The sequence below is a fragment of the Leptinotarsa decemlineata genome, unplaced genomic scaffold (assembly GCF_025532065.1).
Source record: "Leptinotarsa decemlineata unplaced genomic scaffold, Ldec_3_MD MMD2_tig00026282_RagTag_RagTag, whole genome shotgun sequence".
Taxonomy (NCBI): domain Eukaryota; kingdom Metazoa; phylum Arthropoda; class Insecta; order Coleoptera; family Chrysomelidae; genus Leptinotarsa; species Leptinotarsa decemlineata.
Window position 1 is genome coordinate 9,842,501 of NW_027412668.1, and position 18,928 is coordinate 9,861,428.

Below are 18,928 nucleotides of genomic sequence, written 5' to 3' on the forward strand. Positions count from 1 at the left end.
AATGATTTATTTCAAATAATTTTTCATGTTGCAGTGGAAAAATTTCTGTTTCTATAGTTCACAGAGAGTCTAAGGTATATAATTTCGATGCTGGTGAGATGCTACTATATTATTCAACATGTGAGAAATGTGGTTTACTCTTGAATAATAAGTTTGTAAATCACTTCTCGCGAGAAGTGATTTACAATATTTCTATGTCTCATATCGGGAATATTGTGATGGATATCACGCTGGTACAATTCATCGCTTTGATGAAATATCACTTGGTTTTCTTCTATGAATGAGAAGCGCAAATACTAAACAGTTGTGCAATACGTCTTGGTTGCCATTCTGAATCAAAATTTCAACAGTGGAAAATTTTTCATCGGGATCTTTTAATTGAAGAAACAATGGTAAAATATTTGGGAAAGAAAGTTTTTGGCTTTCTACTACTCCATTTGATACAAAAAAATGGATGAGAGAATCTTCCAAATAAAGGAAGGAATAATTAATTTGAAAATAAGTAACTCTATACATGGATATGTAGATCATGCAAAGAAGTAACTTTCAGACACAAACTGAAAGAAAGTTTTCCTGAAACAGCTACTTTCATATAAACATTGAATTAGACGAAAGAAAAAATTCTTTCGAAACAAATACTTCTATATGAACACTGAATTATACAGAAGATACTTTTCTCTATTCAGTTTGTATATCGAACATTTGTGGAGGAATAAGAATCAGATATCATTCACATGAGTTCTACTTTGAATGAATGGTAATAAATTGTACTCACATGGAACACTGTCACCCTAACTGGTATACACGTGTTTCGCCTTAAGACACTTGCCCTAAGCCAAAAACTTTCTTTCCCAAAAATTAATCACTCCTAAAAATATAACCCTTTCAAATCAATGGTAAAATACTCTCGACATCATCGCTGCGAAGCAGTTTATGAAAAGGAATTTGTTTTGGTTACAAAAAGTTATTGTTCAGTAATGCTAGTGGTTATTGCTATAAATTCGATACCTACTGTGGTCCCACAAATCTAACTATGAAATCTATTCAGTTCAAATGAAAATTTTCACCTCTTCGATCAAAAATTGTGAGGAATTTTCAAAAGAAAGAAAGAATACTCCCAAAACAACTGGTTTCATATGACCACTCCATCATCAAAAATCACTTTCCCATAATAATTTTTTTCTCTCAACATTTGACATGGAATCGAATTAGATATCATCAATTTAAACGATACACCATCGAATATATGAAAAAGTTACGATATAAAATTTCACGTAGGTACATGGGACACTGTGATCCTCGATGGTGAACTTCGAAGTTTCGGAATGGAACAGTTGTCCTGTAATCTCCTTAGCACCTCTCTGGATAATGTTACAACATGAAGCATTCATTATCTGAATGGGGCAAATCCACTCATGTAGCATTTGCCTGGAGTTTCAAAAATAGACTTCTCGATTGCTGTTTTCAGAGAAATTATTCTTCCAGCTTGTGTCTGAAAGTCACGTATTTGCATGATCTATACATCTTTGTTGTTTTTTTACGGAAAAAACATATGCACTGAGGAAAATCCTTGAGGCGCTCTCAGAGCGGTGCCTGTGGGAAAGTAGCGATTCACATTGGATTTGAATAGTGGGAATTAAATCCATTCGAGGAAACGTCCTCCAGATGAAAGAGTTCTTGAACAGTGAAGTTCAAGGTGTACTGAGTTGAACCTCAAAACGATGAGCAGCCACAGTCCGTCGCGTATTTCTGATCTGAACTTTATAAAGCATCAAAAGTTGCTGAGTTGTGTATAGTTTTCTGGTTCGGAACTGTGTTCCAAGCTTTTGAGGAGCAGTCTTTGCAATTTCAGCGACATGATTGTGCCAAAACACTTCTAGATCCTCATTCACAATAGCAACCTCCTGCTGCCGGTGAAGATGTGCCTCCATAGCCGATGTCCTGGAATCCAAATGAAATGACGAGACAAGTGTGCTGTCGTCCGCATAACAATATATTGGATTCGTAGTTTTTCCCAATATGTCGTTAATATTCAATAAAAAGAGGGTTGGAGATAATATAGATCCCTGGGGAACAACAGCATTGATGATGGGAGTACTCGAGAGATATCCATCGACGGCCTCTTGCAGGAAATTTTTTTTTAAAAAAACGAAAAAAATTAATATTATATATCACTTCAATTGTTAGAATGAATGATAAAATATTGTGTTAGGAAAGAAAAATATTTTGAGAAAATATAAAAAGTACCTCGTTTGGGAAAGTCCAATATGTTAAATAGGGGAACCATATAAAATGCTTGCACCTTATGTTGGAAGCGGCGTCAGAAGATATTTTACGCGATAGGTATTTAGTGTTGTTTTGGATATTGATGTGAGAGGAGATAATCATAATAAATATAATGTAGTGGTATTATTTCTGTACTAAAAAGTTGATATATGTTTGTGTATATCCATTCGTTTTCCTCGATTCATATTGCAGTCAATGCGAATATTACCAAAGGTAAGAAATAGTCCAGAAACCCATATAGCAAATATGCTGAAGGAATAGGGTTTTGAAAACCTTACTGAAGTTTTCGTAGGTGAGTACGAAAGTAGTGGTAGATCTTTTATATTTTGTTTGATTTCTATGAGAACTAGTGTTTCAGACTGTAAAAAGACTTTTGGATACCACTGAGTATGGTAAATTATTAATGGCTACTTATGAATCAGGACGTGTTTATAAACCAGGACATGGTTTTAAGTCATTTGTCATCTTTCAAATTTTTTATTCAAAACAAAAAATAGATCAATAATTTGTATTTTGAAATCCTTTACCATTTCACTTCCTAACTATGCCTGTCATTCTTCAACTTTTTTGACAAATCAATTTATCAAGATATGTTAATGTTACATTCAACTTTTTGAATTCAATATTTGTTTCATTTTATGAATGAAAATTGAACAAGAAGTAGGTATCAGAAACACATTTTGGTTTACTGTGAAATGAAGTTTAATTGATACTATCTGTATTATTTTCCTCCACAACTATTTTGTACTTTTTCAAACAATGTTCAGTGATAATTGAAACATCCTGTTTCAAAAAGTTATTTTCGCTACAATATATTGCAATTATTAGCACAATTCCAGTAAATTATTATTATGTACTATATGAATTTCTGACTGATGGTTTGGTGTTAATTTGTACAATTTTTAAAAGTTCGTGATAAAAATTATATAATTTTTTAACACAATAATGCTTTGAATATTTTGACAAATGTTTATCTGATTCCGTGAAAAATTGAAGCAGGATCTAGTACAATATTATTTGAAAAATCGCTACAGATTCAAATGAGGAACTGTTACTTTACAATTGTAGAAATTTTCGCAACATTTTTTCAAATGCACTCATTATGAGATAGCTAGATGATCCTGTTGCTAATGCAGAGTTACCCTTTGCTTGGAAAGAACTATCACGACCGAATCGTCGTGATAATGTCAAAGACGATCAAATGTATACCCAGGATGTGATAGCAATCGTGATGGACTACGCTGAAACATGAAAAGGGATTCCTCAAACGTTACTTTTTTGTGAATCAAACCCTTACTGTCTCCTGCGGACGCTTGTGGAAACGAAATAAATTTCCGACCTTCCTAGCGTGAAACCGAAACAATACGTTATTCTTTGATAGTCCGTTTCTCTCTGGAGTTCGACTCTAATGAAAGTCGCAGAACAAATGGCAAGGAAATAAAGATTTTCTCCTAATGAGGAGGAGCACACTCACTTCTTTTGGTAGTAAACAATGCCTTCAGGATGAACTGGTTGTATCTCTCAATCCGAAAGCTGTCTGTGAAGAACAATCTCTCGATAATTGATGTTGAAAGAGTTTTTATCTGAAATAATGGTAGCTGGAGGTGTTTTCTCTTGTTAGTCCTACATTCCTACATCCTTCAATATCTGGAGAATGTACTTTGTGTTACTGAATTTGAAGTAGAAGTAGGGTGAGTGTATAATGAGATTATCAATAATAATGATATCGTCTAGAAGAGGGGAAAAATAGATTGAATATCGATATTTCCGATTTGAACTCCACAGCCCCTATCCAGACCACTCTGTCGAAATGGTGGCTCTAAATGTTGAAGCTTGCCGCACTATGGCGAAAATTCCTACCGAAAAAATGCAGAAGGCTGTCATTTGTCGCTCACTGCGTCTGCCAAGGCACGTGATTCACGGCCCCAATGATCACTCACCACACGGTGTGTATAGTGGTCATTGGTTGATAATACTGAATCCATAAGAGTAGAAGAAATGACATATGTATTACCTTCTTCCCAGACAGTTCCAATGTCCAGATGTGTCGAAGTCTGTCTCTTTGGCCTCCAGATGATGTTCATTCTGATTATTTTCTAGATGTTCCTAGCATCGTCCTATTTTATAAATGAACCGTTACATGGCTTCAAATTTCATAACGATCTAACCATAAAGCTCAAGATAACCCATATAAAAGTATTCAGAACTATCGCTGCTGTATCCACGAGTATTCCTGAGAGAAAAGGATAACGACAGTAGTGAGATGCAGAAAAAAAAGAGACTGAGGATATCAACCTGGAATCACCTCTCCTGAAAGTGATGCAATCTTTTTAAATGATATGAAGAGTCGTCCAGAGCGGCTTCATGATATGTTGGTTGTGTACCGCTAGTACTACACTTATAAAATAATGATCAGAAGCCATGACGTAACCCAGTGGTAGCCACGTAATCAAAAAGTTCATCGTTTCCCTCTACACCTATATGACAGTTATTTATGAAATGAGTGAAAAAGTATGCGAAACAAGCGTAGCGAGTTGAGCAATTTCTCGAACAGAATAAAACTTACTTTTGACACAAATATCATATAAAGTTTTTTGTACGACTGTTCTGTTTTCATAATGAAATAGAAACATTTTAAATTTCTATGAAAACACATTTTGACATCTTTTGTCAGTAAACTATTTTCATGTTATCGCATTTGCTGTGTGACCGTGTCAGGTGACGCCGAATCACCAACATACAGTATGGTTTACAGCTCACGCGTTTTATTTAAAGTCACATTTGAAGAATGCAAAAACGCATTGTTGGAAAAAACATTGACTATTTAATTATGAATGCAGTGCCAACCCAATTGTTATAAACACTTGGCTGAATGTCTGAACCTCCCGGAACCAAAGGAATATACAGGTCACTGTTTCAGAAGGTCTTCTGCTTCTTTGCTAGCAGAATCAGGAGCAAATAAACGGATATCAGGAAACACGGAGGATGGAAGTCTATAACAGTTGCTGAGGGTTACGTCAATCAATCTATTTTTCATAAAAAGGTTATTGCTGAACGAATAATCCCTAGCTCCTCTTCACTTCAAAAATTGAATGTTGATGCCCATGAAATTGTCAATGCAGCTAGTTCAAATATATTGCAAGGCTTTTCAGAATCCTAGGGTATTGATATCAGTAGTTGTTTCAACAGTACTTTCCATATCAATGTTCATAAATAATAATAATGTAATTAATGTATATAATACATTGGTAACAGAATTTGATTGTATCTATATCTATTGTTCATAATAAAGATTCCTTGGAAATTGACTCAACACTAGTGTTGAAAATATTTTCAACACGCTACTTTGTAAATATTCTTTCAATACTCTTGACAACCAATAAAAATGTCACTTTCAATGACAGGCGTGCAAAAAAGACTTTTTTGTATATTTTTTTATAGTAGAATATACAGTGTGTAACAACGAAAACTTAACAGAGCCGTTTTTGAATATAAAAAGTAAGATTTTCAAGAAAAGCTCGGACAGGTCGATTTCTAATTGAAGGGGGACACCTTTCAGACGTATCAGATTTTTTGTAGTACGCACCCCCTCGTAGGGGTCCGTCCGACGACCCTTATTTAGATAGGGAAAGTAGGTCGAGTGGCACCTTGTTTTAAAGGTCTTTCGAATACCTTTACAACTCTGTTGAAAAAAAATTTTTGTAACGATTAGTTCTCGAGAAAATTTGAAGTTAAAATTGCCATGTTAATAATACATTAGACAGACCAATCGGTAACTTGTATGCCTAAATAAAAAAAATTTCGAGCAGTTCTTCTTATAAGTTTTTTGTAAAATGAATTTTTTTAAATCAATACTTACTCCTCTTCTTCCAGTTTTCATTAGTACATTGTTCGATTGTTTTGTTATAACGGGTCGTGTATTATTATTTGTATAAAAAAGCCTTATACTACTGCTGAAAGGGTTTCAGTTACTGCTTTATATTTTGGCAACGACCAAAATGCTAATAGAACATCAATTTTATTTAACGAGCAAAAACCCTGGTAAAAACCTAAGCAGAAATCACGTTCTGGATTTGGCCACAAAATTCAGGGAGACAAGTTCGGTTTTAAATAAGAAAAGAATAGATAGTCTAAAGTTTATGCTACACAGCTAGCCAATTTGGATGAACTACGTCGTAGAATTATTGATGAATGTCGAGCTATATCTTCTGAGATGTTAAAGAATGTAAGAGCAAAATTCGAACAAAATCTTTATTTTTGCATGGAGCAAAATGGCGCAAATTTTGAACATTTACTCTAAATTTCCTATGTGAGTTACCCTTATTAGGTGTTACTTTTTTGTGTGTGCTTTAAAAACAATTATTGGGATTTATTAACCGTAAAACAGTTTTTCAAACTTTTCTGTGTCATCAGCATTCAAGGAAATCAGCAGGTTGTATTCATTGTGTAGGTAAGTTTTTATTATGATTCACTTTTGTATCAGGAAAGGAAATCAGCAGGTTGTATTCGTTGTGTAGATAAGTTTTTAGTATGATTCACTTCTGTATCAGAAGCATAAAATATCCACGTCAGAAGGCAACCTTAATAAGGAGGTGCCCCTCAATTTACCTAAAATGTGAGGGTGGTAACCAACCCCATCCCCCGAAAAAATCTCCTCGTGATATAAAAATAATTCTTACTTTTTTACGAAATCAAATGGACACGTATTAGCAGGTTGTCATGAAAAGCAAAAATTTTATTTTTTTTATGAAAGTTCTGAACGTAAATTGTACTTTAAAAACAATTTGATTTATTTTCAAAAGAGTTGAACTCAATAAAAATACCTTTGAGACCTTTAAAACAAGGTGCCACTCGATCTACTTTCCCTATCTAAATAAGGGTCGTCGGACGCACCCCTCCGAAGGAGTGCGTACTACAAAAAGTCTGATTAGTCTGAAAGGTGTAGCTTTTTAATTAGAAATCGACGTATCAGAGCTTTTTTTGAAAATCTTACTCTTTATATTCAAAAACGGCTCTGTTAAGTTTTCTTTGTAACACACTGTATAAATCACCAAAAACAGTAAAAAAAATCGATATTTCTGTAAATTCATTCATTTCCGTCAACATTCTTCTGAAAAAAAAATTGAGAACATCAACAAACTCTCGCGGTCCAATTCGCAAGCGCATAACTTCAAAACGGCGCCAGTTTGTCGCGTCAGGACGCCTTCAGGCGGTTTCCTATTTTCTGGATTCTCCATAATCGCGTATAATCGTACATAAAGTTATTCCGGTTATTATAGAAATGTAACTCGTACAGTGATAATTATAGAAGCAGGTGGTGGTAATGGCATTACGTGATATACAGTTTCCGCTTGGATTCTAAAGGATGTGTAATTAGACTTTGTTTTGTGTTGAAACAGAGCTGCCAAAAATAATTTGAAGATAGTTCGGATAGTGTTGAGTTCCCGGTAAGGTCATTTGAAAATTTACATTTGAATATAGGCTTGAAAAATCAACAGTTTCAGTGCTTTCAATTCCTTGTTGCAAATTTGGTATAATGAGTAGATCCAATCACAATTGCTGAAATTCATCCCTTTCTTTTCATCTTTTCGGTATTTGCCAACACGCTTTTATTAGCTTCATTTGTATGTTTGTTTGTTTGTAACCGACTCCTTTAGACTTAATTTTAACTAACTCCAAACGAACAGATGTATTTTAAACTCTGTACACTTATCAAGAATCGATGACAATGAGGATACACTACAAAAACACACTTTTGTCTATTTTCCTCTATATTTCTTTATTGTTGACCGGTTTCGGCTATTACACCATTTTCAAAACTAACTGATTACATTTAAATCTGAGTAATGTATACCTATGTTGCTTATTCTATCATAAATGATTTGATATACCTGATATACCTGATACCCGGTACCCGGCGTTTCATATTCCTATAAAATCCATGAACATAACAAAGCTTTCAATATAATGTAGGTTTTGGGATCTGGATTATAGGTTCAGGAGAGGACTATTATTCAAATTAAGTTGTTCGTTGAGGACAATAGAATTGGGATTTTTCTTTGACCTGTTGACGCAGGTACCGGGTATCAGGTATATCAAATCATTTATGATGGAATAAGCAACATAGGTATACATTACTCATATTTAAATATAATCAGTTAGTTTTGAAAATAGTGTAATAGTCGAAACAATAAAGAAATATAGTGGAAAATAGACAAAAGTGTGTTTTTGTAGTGTACCCTCAGTAAACATGAATTTCCACAAAATGAACAAGTCGTCAATCGGAGAAAATCGATGACAATACAATACAATAGTTTATTTTATAATCCTGATTAGGATCACCAGGATTGAATAATTTTTTACAGTCTCTGTGTGAGAGTAAGTGGGACAACCACACTGTCTACGTATGCGTACATATTTTATGTTGAAACAAATGGCTTGAAATAGCAATCAATACAAACTAAACAATTAAAATTATTTGTAAACTAATTTGAGATTATGTTCAAAATCGATAAATGGTCCTATGGCCTAATATAACCAATGACTTGTAATAGGTCTAAATTCAGAATTAATCTATTTATGAAACAATAATGATGTTGTGAGAAGCGTAAATATCCATTGTTATAAATACTCCGTTAGGAGCTTTTTACCAGATTGGAGCCTTGATAAAAATATAATTTGAAGCATCTCACGGTTTTTTACAACAAAATCAATTTTTTAAAGAATAGACTTATTTTAATTCAGACTCATTGAAAGTCACATTAGGCCATAGCACATCTATGTTGAACATAATCTTGAATTAGTTTCGAATTATTATTGATTTTTTAGTTTACGTTGCAATTGGAGCGTGTTTTTTAGTTTTTTGAACTACTATTTCTCTGTTACTGTCAAGTTTTGAAACAAGATCTGAAATATTCGACAAATTGAATCAAATATCCACTTTTTCCGGCACTAAACTAGTTTTTGATCTTCCTCTTGAAGATTTTCACTTGGTGATCGAAACACGTGTTGAGGTATTAAAAATTCGATTCGATGTTGGGAAAAACTCCAGTAATATACTAAACTAGTAATCATCAGCATTCCAAAATCTGGAAATGGAAAAATCACTTATTATATTCACCAATTGATCTCATAAAATGAGATGAAATTATCAAAAAAAAGTGATATACTTCTTTCTCTAAACTAGATTCGCTGGTAGAAATCGTATCAATTTCAGACAAATATCCTTGACAAATATCTTGATACAGAGCACAATTCGAGATCTTATTAAAGGACATATTTTTGTCTCTCACATTTGGCTCCAGCGAAAACAATCGATATGAAAATACATTTGTTACTCATCAAAAAGATATATGCAAATTTTTTCAGGCTTCTAGCTCGTCGTATCATATCAATTTCAGACAAATGTCTTTGACAAATATTTTGATATAGAGCATAATTCGAAATTTTATTAAAGGACATATTTTCGTCTCTCACATTTGGCTCCAGCGAAAACAATCAACCTGAAAATACGTTTGTTACTCATCAAAAAGATATATGCAAATTTTTCCAGGCTTCTAGCTCATTTATGTTTTTTGTTGATTTCTGTTCAGTTCTTCTATTCCCATATTCACCAGTTTTTCTGTAACTCTTATGATCTCATATATCTTTTCTTGAGATATTTGCAATGTTCATTTGTAGGCTGTTGGAGAGATACTTGGGAAATACGTTTCTGTTCTTCAACCCACATTTCGACTCCAAAGATATTATATGAAAAATATTGGCCTTTCACGAGAGTTTGGTGCAGAGATCATTTTGTTGATTTTGACTTCTGATCTTCTCGTAGTATTCCTCTTCTCTACACATTTAACAATTTCAATAATTTTGAGGAAAATAAATACCCTTCGAATAATTCATATTATTGAGTTCTTAGGTTTCTTAGAAATTCATGCGGAAGCTGACAATGATTTTATTTCCAAAAACTTCGGATGTTCATGTCTTCAATACAGTACACTGTACACAGTTGAGAAAGGAATTTTGGTCAAACCTGATCTTTGTTTCCCTCGAAATCAAACTTGAGATATAGATTTTTATATACATTGACACATACTGTATGTATTTCAATATTCAAATACATCCGAATCTTATTCACTGGTATCTCTTTTTCGCATTGTTCACCATCGCTATTGGAATCACTACAATGGAAAAGTCTACGTTATCACACTCGTTATTACTATTGCACAGAAATCAATTTGGATTTAGGAGCAAATGCTCCACAATAGATGCGATATGTGAAATTGTGGAGAATATAATCGAAGGCCTTGAGGAGGGCAAGCATATTGCCATCACGCTGTGTGATCTAAGCAAGGCCTTCGACTGTGTATCCCATGTTGAAAAAATTATCTCATTGTGGTATTAGAGGACTTCCGCTTAAATTTTTTGAATAGTATCTCACGAACAGGAAGCATAGGGTATTTGTCAACAACAGGTACTTCAGTCCCAAGCCAGTTACACACGGTGTACCACAAGGGTCAGTTCTTGGACGACTTTTGTTCATCATCTACATCAATGATCTGTTCTTTCATTTATTTCCAAATAATATAGTGATGTTTGCTGATGATGCAACACTCATAAACGCGGATAAAATACGGAAAACTTGGAGATTATTATTGAACAGGCAGAAAAACAAGCGGAGGTGTGATATAATGCCAATAATTTGAAATTAAATAGTGAAAAAACTCAAAATCTCGTTATTTCACCAGATCATAACGTTACGGCAGGTAATGAGGTCACATTGCTTGGAATTGTTTTGGATGATAAACTGAACTGGTCCAGGCACATAGAACAACTCAGGAAGGAAGTATCGAGCTATATTTATCTAATGTGACAACTAAAGAAGGTTGTTAAGATTAACACTTTGCTCTCTGCGTACTATTCATTGATACATTCCCAGATCTCTTATGGGATTCTTCTGTGGGGAAACTTAAACTATGCTCTGAAAATATTCGTTCTACAGAAAAAAACAATGAGGATAATCGTTGGTGCGGACCTCAATGCTCACTGCAAGCCAATTTTCGAGGAATATGACATCTTGCCTCTACCTTGCCTGTTTGTCTAATATGCCTTGATAGATATTCACAAAAACAGACATTGTTATATGAACGTATCTGAATCTTATAATCATAATACGAGATCAGCGAATCTGTTCGAAATACATTTTTATCGACTTGACGTTTCCAGGAATAACTCAACTAAACTGCAGTTATGCAACAAGTTACCAACTAGTTTGAAACAACTTCCCTTAGAATTATTCAAGAGAAAATGCAAAGTGCTATTATTGAAATATTGTTTTTATTTCATCAATGAATTTCTCAAAGCTCCTTGGAACCACAAGTCCATTTGATATTGAGGTTCAGTGTGATTTTTAATAATTTCACACCATTTTATAGTATATACTGTTTCTTTTTTTTATATACTTTTATTATAGGTATTTTTTACTATTTGTCGTGTAGAATAAACCTATGGAGGTATATGTATATTCATGTGTTTGTGTGATGTTCCTATTTAGAGTTAAACACTGACTTACTACAAATGGATTGTATGGACATGTAACGTGGCCTATGAAGTTCTATTCTATTCTATTCTATTCTATTCTATTCTTTTCTGTTCTATTCTATTCTATTCTATTCTATTCTATTCTATTCTATTCTATTCTATTCTATTCTATTCTATTCTATTCTATTCTATTCTATTCTATTCTATTCTATTCTATTCTATTCTATTCTATTCTATTCTATTCTATTCTATTCTATTCTATTCTATTCTATTCTATTCTATTCTATTCTATTCTATTCTATTCTATTCTATTCTATTCTATTCTATTCTATTCTATTCTATTCTATTCTATTCTATTCTATTCTATTCTATTCTATTCTATTCTATTCTATTCTATTCTATTCTATTCTATTCTATTCTATTCTATTCTATTCTATTCTATTCTATTCTATTCTATTCTATTCTATTCTATTCTATTCTATTCTATTCTATTCTATTCTATTCTATCCTATCCTATCCTATCCTATTCTATTCTATTCTATTCTATTCTATTCTATTCTATTCTATTCTATTCTATTCTATTCTATTCTATTCTATTCTATTCTATTCTATTCCATTCCATTCCATTCCATTCTATTCTATTCTATTCTATTCTATTCTATTCTATTCTATGCTATCCTATCCTATCCTATCCTATCCTATCCTATCCTATCCTATCCTATCCTATCCTATCCTATCCTATCCAATCCTATCCTATCCTATCCTATCCTATTCTATTCTATCAGTACTTGTCCAAGGTACTGTTCTCCAAGGTACATTTCAAACAGATAACAAAAATTTTAAGTAATTATAAATGCACCGATATTAAATTTCAACATTCAAATCGAAATCAATTCCTGAACGTAACATTGATGACACAACGGCGATAGCCATCCCTGCATTCCCGATTTCTATTTGTCACCGTATCATGACTTCAAATTCAATTTCATGACTCTTCAGCCAATCATTGAACTCGGTTAGTAAAAATTATCCAATACGAACCACCAATTCTACAGTCTACGTGGACGAGTTGGCAGCCGGTTCAATTCCATGTATTAGTTATTTTGGCCTTTGCTAGTGCCACCAACTTTAAGTGTTCACAATATCGTTTACTTCGACTTCATCTGAACAAAAACTCTAACCCGAAGCCACAACAAAAAAGAGGGGTAATTATCACATTGGTTGGGAGAACACGTATCTGTGAATCTGAGAGAGAAAACGCCTTCGAAGAGAATGGGTACAGCAAAGGAGAATTCGAGCTGGTCATACAACGCCAAAGTAACCACTGATAGGCTAGTTAAGGACACCAGAGAATCTGTAGCAGCAACACCCGGGGTGAACCTGATTCCTTGTAGCTGCGGGTTGGTTTTTACTGGAACCACGAAAAAAGGTGTGGGTTCCCGTCTCTCTGAACACAAAAGAAATTGTCGCCTGGTATAAACCGATAGATCAGCTGTAGCCAAACATGTTGTGACAACAGAAATTCAAAAACACAGAGAAGATGTCGATAGAAAAGAAGGTATAATGAACATTGATAAGATCTGGCTACCTGTTTCTCATTGTACACAAAACAGGCAGGTAATCAATTCACTTATGATTATATGCGAGAACTTCGACTATTACCTCATTGATTTTGATAATGTATAACGCAGTGATATACGAAACGATCAGGCATAGCAATCTGCAGCCCACTACCAAAATATCCGGAAAATATTTTCAACACTGTTTTCTGAAAAACTCAAAATCATTGAAGAAATCAAAACATAAACGTACCAGAGTATGAGCTTTATGACTTTGTGATTTTGTGTTTTTGTTTCAGATTGAGGATATCCAAAAGAGAGAGAGCAGTTACTCAATCGAAGTTTGAATATAATGAAACGTGTATAAAAGTGTTCATAACATGGAATATAATTGAATAAATGAACTAATCGTAACAGAATATGAAATATAGGTCTTGGTGAGTTCAAAAATACCGGTAGAATGAAGAGGTTATAATTTCACCATTTGAGTATCTAACCATCATTGTTCTAATTGAGAACTGTACATGGGAAAAAGTGAGAAAATACTCCGAAGTTTATCCAACGATATGAATATGTGAATACGGTGAACTCAGTAGGATCAGATGTAGTGCTACCACTAATCATAATTATAAACATTTGCTAGAAGATAACAGCCAACTTTCTCAATTTCTGAAAATTGTTCGATATCTCAATTGGCTTAATACTCTGTAGGTGAACATGGGACCTTTCGTGATTACAGGAAGAAAACAATCATCGTGAAAATAAATATAGTTTGAAAAACTGAAAAATAACGTTTTAAAGGGCATCGAACTGAAAAGTTATATTTTTTGTCATCAGCTTAAAACAATATTGAACAAAAAATAATAGTATTATTGTGAAAAAAGCGAAGGACGCTTGAGATACAAAAAATATGGCACAAAGCGCCTAAGCATGTTTCACAATATTGCTAGTATTTTTCGTTCGTTATTGTTTTAAGCTCATTAAAAAAATCAATTTTTATTTCCATGTTCTTTAAAAGCGTGTTTTTTAGTTTTCCAGACTTTATCTATTTTTCATTTTTCAGTTTCGATGCTATAAAAACGTGTTATTTAGTCTTTCCAAACTATATTTATTTCATCTCAACTTTGGAATCAATCAGCCGTATATTGTTTACAAAAATGACCATCGATATTTTCCGATTCCGTAGAGGGAGCCTGAAAATCAGCTACCAAGCCCAAGGCAGCAGGCGCGAAAGGAGGGTTACAAATAAGGCAGCAGGCGTGCGTGTTAATAAAAAAAATACTTTTTTCAAATGAAGAAATACATGTAAAGTGAGTTCGAATTATATCAAGGAGGTTCGTACAGCGCCATCTGCCCGCAAATAGATCAAGCAATAATGTCGATAATTCTGTCAAATACAGATCCCGATATGAAATGAAAAGAAGAGTTACAAACAAACATACATACATACAGGTGAAGCTAATAAAAGCGTGTCGATAAAAAGTAAATGTTATTCATATAGTAGAAAATCCAGGATTGGGTAATACTGAGTGAAAAAGACATTTGAACCAGATTGAAAAGTTTCATTTGAGCGATTCTGAGTTGCCATCTCCAGTCAATAGCTAATGAAGCTATATCTACAAGACCTAAAAGAATTGTTGTAGATCGGCTTAATTGTGAATAGCTATTAAGGTTCTCAGATAAAATGTAGTTGTTCGTTTGAACGAGGAAATGTAGGATATTAGTGTGATCCATCCTGTAAGTTGAGAATGAGTAGTTTATAACATGTATCATTATCCAGATCAATTCCGAACACGGCTGGTTAGCAAACATTGGCGGTCTGCTGGAACAACTACTAAGTACGGATCTATGTTGCAGTGCCAGTGAGAAGCGTGTCAGCACTGTGTATGCTCAATATGGCCGATGTTTACAAACGAGTCGTTCTCCTGCAATTCCTGATGCTCACGCTGGCGATGGTCGCATGCAACCGAGTGGCAGATGACATGAAAGGACATTTTCGTAGACAGGAATATTCAGGTGAAAAATATATTTAATTTACGTTTTGAAACACGTAATGGGGTCATAATTCACACAATTCAACTAAATTTTCAATTTTTCCACATGAAATGCCATGCTTCACATTTTCCAATCAATTACGGGATGTTTTACCGTTTATAAAAAAATCATTCATAAAATCATTCAATTGGGCCTTTTCTTCACAGGCGGTATGATGAACGATTTTGATAATAGACATACTTTCAACAATCGACAATTTCTGTTCGGACTTCCATTGTCTAATATAATATAAATTGTTTTAAAATTCCTGAAAAGATATTGAAAAGAATAATCGAAAGTAACAATTTCATTTGAACACAAAAAACTAAAATTAGAAAAAAATAACATCAAAACCAAACAACAACCAAAAAAATAAAAACTGAAATATCAATAAAAGCTAAAAATTAAAAATTATTATGAACCAAAAAATGAAAAAATAAAAATTAAAATTAAAAGATTCCAAACCAAGTTATGTCACGACGTTTCGATTGTTAGTATCCACAATCGTCTTCGGGTGATAACTGGACTTATTCCTCCAAGATCCGACTATTTATAGGCCATTCTAGTGCTTTCACCCATCCCCTCCCACACAGCACTAGATATTCATGGAATATTCCCTGTATATCATAAAACGAACGTATATATTCCAAATATTCATAGAATATTCTTGGAATATATACATGCCTTTAGAATATTCATAGAATATGCTTGAATGAATATGGCAGGATTATTCCCGAAAGAATGTGCATAGAATGTCTATAAATGGATTATTCTCCCTTGAATATTCTAAGAATATTGTCGATCGAATATACCATATGGTATATTCTTAGAATATATCCCCACGGTATATTTTGGAATATTCTATACAATGGAATTTTGAATTATCTTATAATAACGTATCCAAAAATTCAATATTATTAAAAACAAAAATATTTGAAGATCTTAATCGAATGCATAACCTAATGTATATAACCCTGATAGTGTTAACCAGTTTTTGAACTCAACGCAAAGATTCTGGATGAATTGCTCCAACAGCAACTGTTGGAAACGACAAAAAAATTTGAATGGGCCAATAAATGAACCAGTTGCATCAATAAATTGATTAATTCTCATCCTATTTGTATTTTTGTATTTGAAATTATTTAATTACAAAGCGAAAAATCCTGGAAACAGAGAAATGGGGAAGTGAATAATTGGAGTAAACGTTTCTCATTGGTCAATTGAAGTGTAGCGCGCGACAGTCGAATAAGCTCTGTGAAAGCGGCTGTCCCTTAATGCATGGTACATTTGCGTTTGCGTTAAATTCGACATTTGATTCAACATGGCGGTTGACGTGGCAGGTTCGCGTGTGTAATGCATGGTGTGTTGGTGTTATTATCAAAGTATAATTCTGTCACGTTCAGTGTACCATTTATAATTTGGGGTTGTCCAATTTGCAGTACAGCGAATAGTTTGATTTTGGATCTTCAAACAGGAGAGTTGCATCTATTCAGTCTTCAAGAAAAGTAAGTAAAATGCAAAAGTATCGATAGTAAAGTCATGGTGATTAACCTACTATACCTCATTTTAGGTTCGAGGAGAGTTGGTGTGTGGGATTTGTTGGTTTGACTAAGTACAGTTGTGTATCTTCAATAGAGAAAAGTAAGTGAATAACAAATTTTTTTGTATCATTTGTTTTCATGATTTTTATCACTCGTTTTCAAGATAGTATCAATTTGCCCAAAAGGAAACAGAGTGGTACCTGGTACAGGCAGGTGCGCCAAGGAACTGAAAACGTAATGATTACTTTTCAACAAGACAATGCAAGTTGCTCTTCAAGTCATAAAATGTTGTAAATGTTCATGAGTAACCTATGCGAAAAATATCTATTTGATTTTTATTCCAGTTTTATTGTGCCACTTTCAAATAGTGATAATGAACGTTGATGTACATTTTGTTCCAGGTATTACTATTGAAACACTGGGTGATGCATTGTTGGACAAATATAAGGAAAACTATTCTGGTGAGCAAAGTTTGAATAACTTTAAGTAAGTGAAATTCATTGAAGAACCCATCATACTACTCATTTTAAATACTTCATTTGTGGGTTTATTTTTCTAAGTGAGAAACCTAACCTAACCTATTTCTTGATGTAATACACTTTTTCTTTTTCAATGAAATGATATATTTATTATTTTTTAATCAGTGCTGATGAATTCACAGAGTTGTTATTTTAGTATATTTTTTAGTATACATTTGTTTGAGAGTAGGAATATCCTAATTTGAATACATTTCTAATATTTGTAACATGACAGTATTCAGGAATATTTTATTCAGTGAATAAATATTTTGAATTAGATTTTTTATTTTTAATATTGGTTGAAACGTCAAATATTTCAGTGTATATTGTTTTTAAAATATATTTGTTTATGAATATTATGTGTTTTATTACTTGTGTGAATCTTGTATCAAAATGCAATATATACATGCCTAATAGCGGTTACTCGTCACATTCTTGGAATATTCCAAATATTCCTAGAATATTCATAAAATATATTTAAAGAATATTCTATGGTGTTTCTCTATTGTATATTCCTACAATAAACTAAGAATATCCTAAATATTTTATGAATATTCCTCGGGTTCTATTCCTGGAATATTCTTAATAGAATATACCTTAGATATTCTAAGAATATTATAAGATATTCCAAGAATATTCCCAAGGAATATTCTTAGAATATATCAAAGGTTCGGCAGGAGCACTTCCAGGGAATATTCTCCAGAAGATATATATATCCATGGCATATTCATAGCATAATACAATATCCTTAAATGTATATTCATAAAATATACCTGGAATATCTATTGCTATGTGGGCTCTTATCTGAAATCATCCCTAGGGGATGATTTCAGCTTGAGCCCACTTGATATTATGTTGATGAGTCCAAACATGCTCTGCTATTCCGGATTTGCTGGTTTCTCCTCGCTGTGTGTGTTTCTTGTACTCAGCAATGCGAACTTTCAATGGCCTCTTAGTTTCACCGATGTATGTTCCTCCGCACTCGAGGGTATCTGGTAAATGCAATTCTTGGAATCGCAGTCCGCGTTTGGTGGCCTGGTTTTCGTGAGGCTGCTACGGATAGTGTTCCCAGATCTGAAGCAGGTCCTGATGTTTTACTTGGACCTAATCCTTCTTATCCTTTCCGATAATCCTCTGATGTAGGGAAGTACAAGTGCTGGTTGTGGAGGCTTCTCTTCCTTGTGGAACTCTTGCTGTCTTCTCGCTGAAGCCTGTTTTACCATCACTCTGGGGTAACCATTTCATTGAAGGTCGTTTTTGATGATGCCTAGTTCCCTTTCGAGACCTTCCTTTGTATTACAGAGCACGAAGGCACGGTCTAGTAGAGCTTTGATGATTCCTCTCTCAGTCGATTGAAGGTGGTTGGATTTTTTGTTCAGATACTGTCCTGTGTGAATGGGTTTTTGATATACAGATGTTCCCCATTTAGCATCGGTCCTCTTTACCAATACGTGTA

The 18,928-nt window shown here is 33.6% G+C and overlaps 2 protein-coding genes across 3 annotated transcripts in view; both read left to right on the forward strand.

The window, feature by feature from the left end:
- The first annotated feature begins 7,483 nt into the window (after positions 1–7,483).
- The window catches only part of LOC111502097 (uncharacterized), a 104,531-nt gene continuing 93,086 nt past the window's right edge, over positions 7,484–18,928 (forward strand). The window contains exons 1-2 of one of the 2 annotated variants that reach the window (XM_074179779.1): positions 7,484–7,733; positions 15,160–15,395. In XM_074179779.1, the coding sequence (XP_074035880.1) occupies positions 15,266–15,395 (130 nt within the window). In that variant the 5' untranslated portion in view covers positions 7,484–7,733; positions 15,160–15,265. The remainder of the gene's footprint in view (positions 7,734–15,159; positions 15,396–18,928) is intronic. The other variant, XM_074179781.1, reaches the window with a different exon arrangement.
- Positions 16,065–18,159, forward strand: LOC141484656 (uncharacterized). Its single transcript, XM_074179777.1, has 3 exons — positions 16,065–16,918; positions 16,984–17,054; positions 17,356–18,159. Exons 1-3 carry the CDS (start codon positions 16,767–16,769, stop codon positions 17,442–17,444), a joined length of 312 nt encoding a protein of 103 aa, XP_074035878.1. The 5' UTR covers positions 16,065–16,766; the 3' UTR covers positions 17,445–18,159.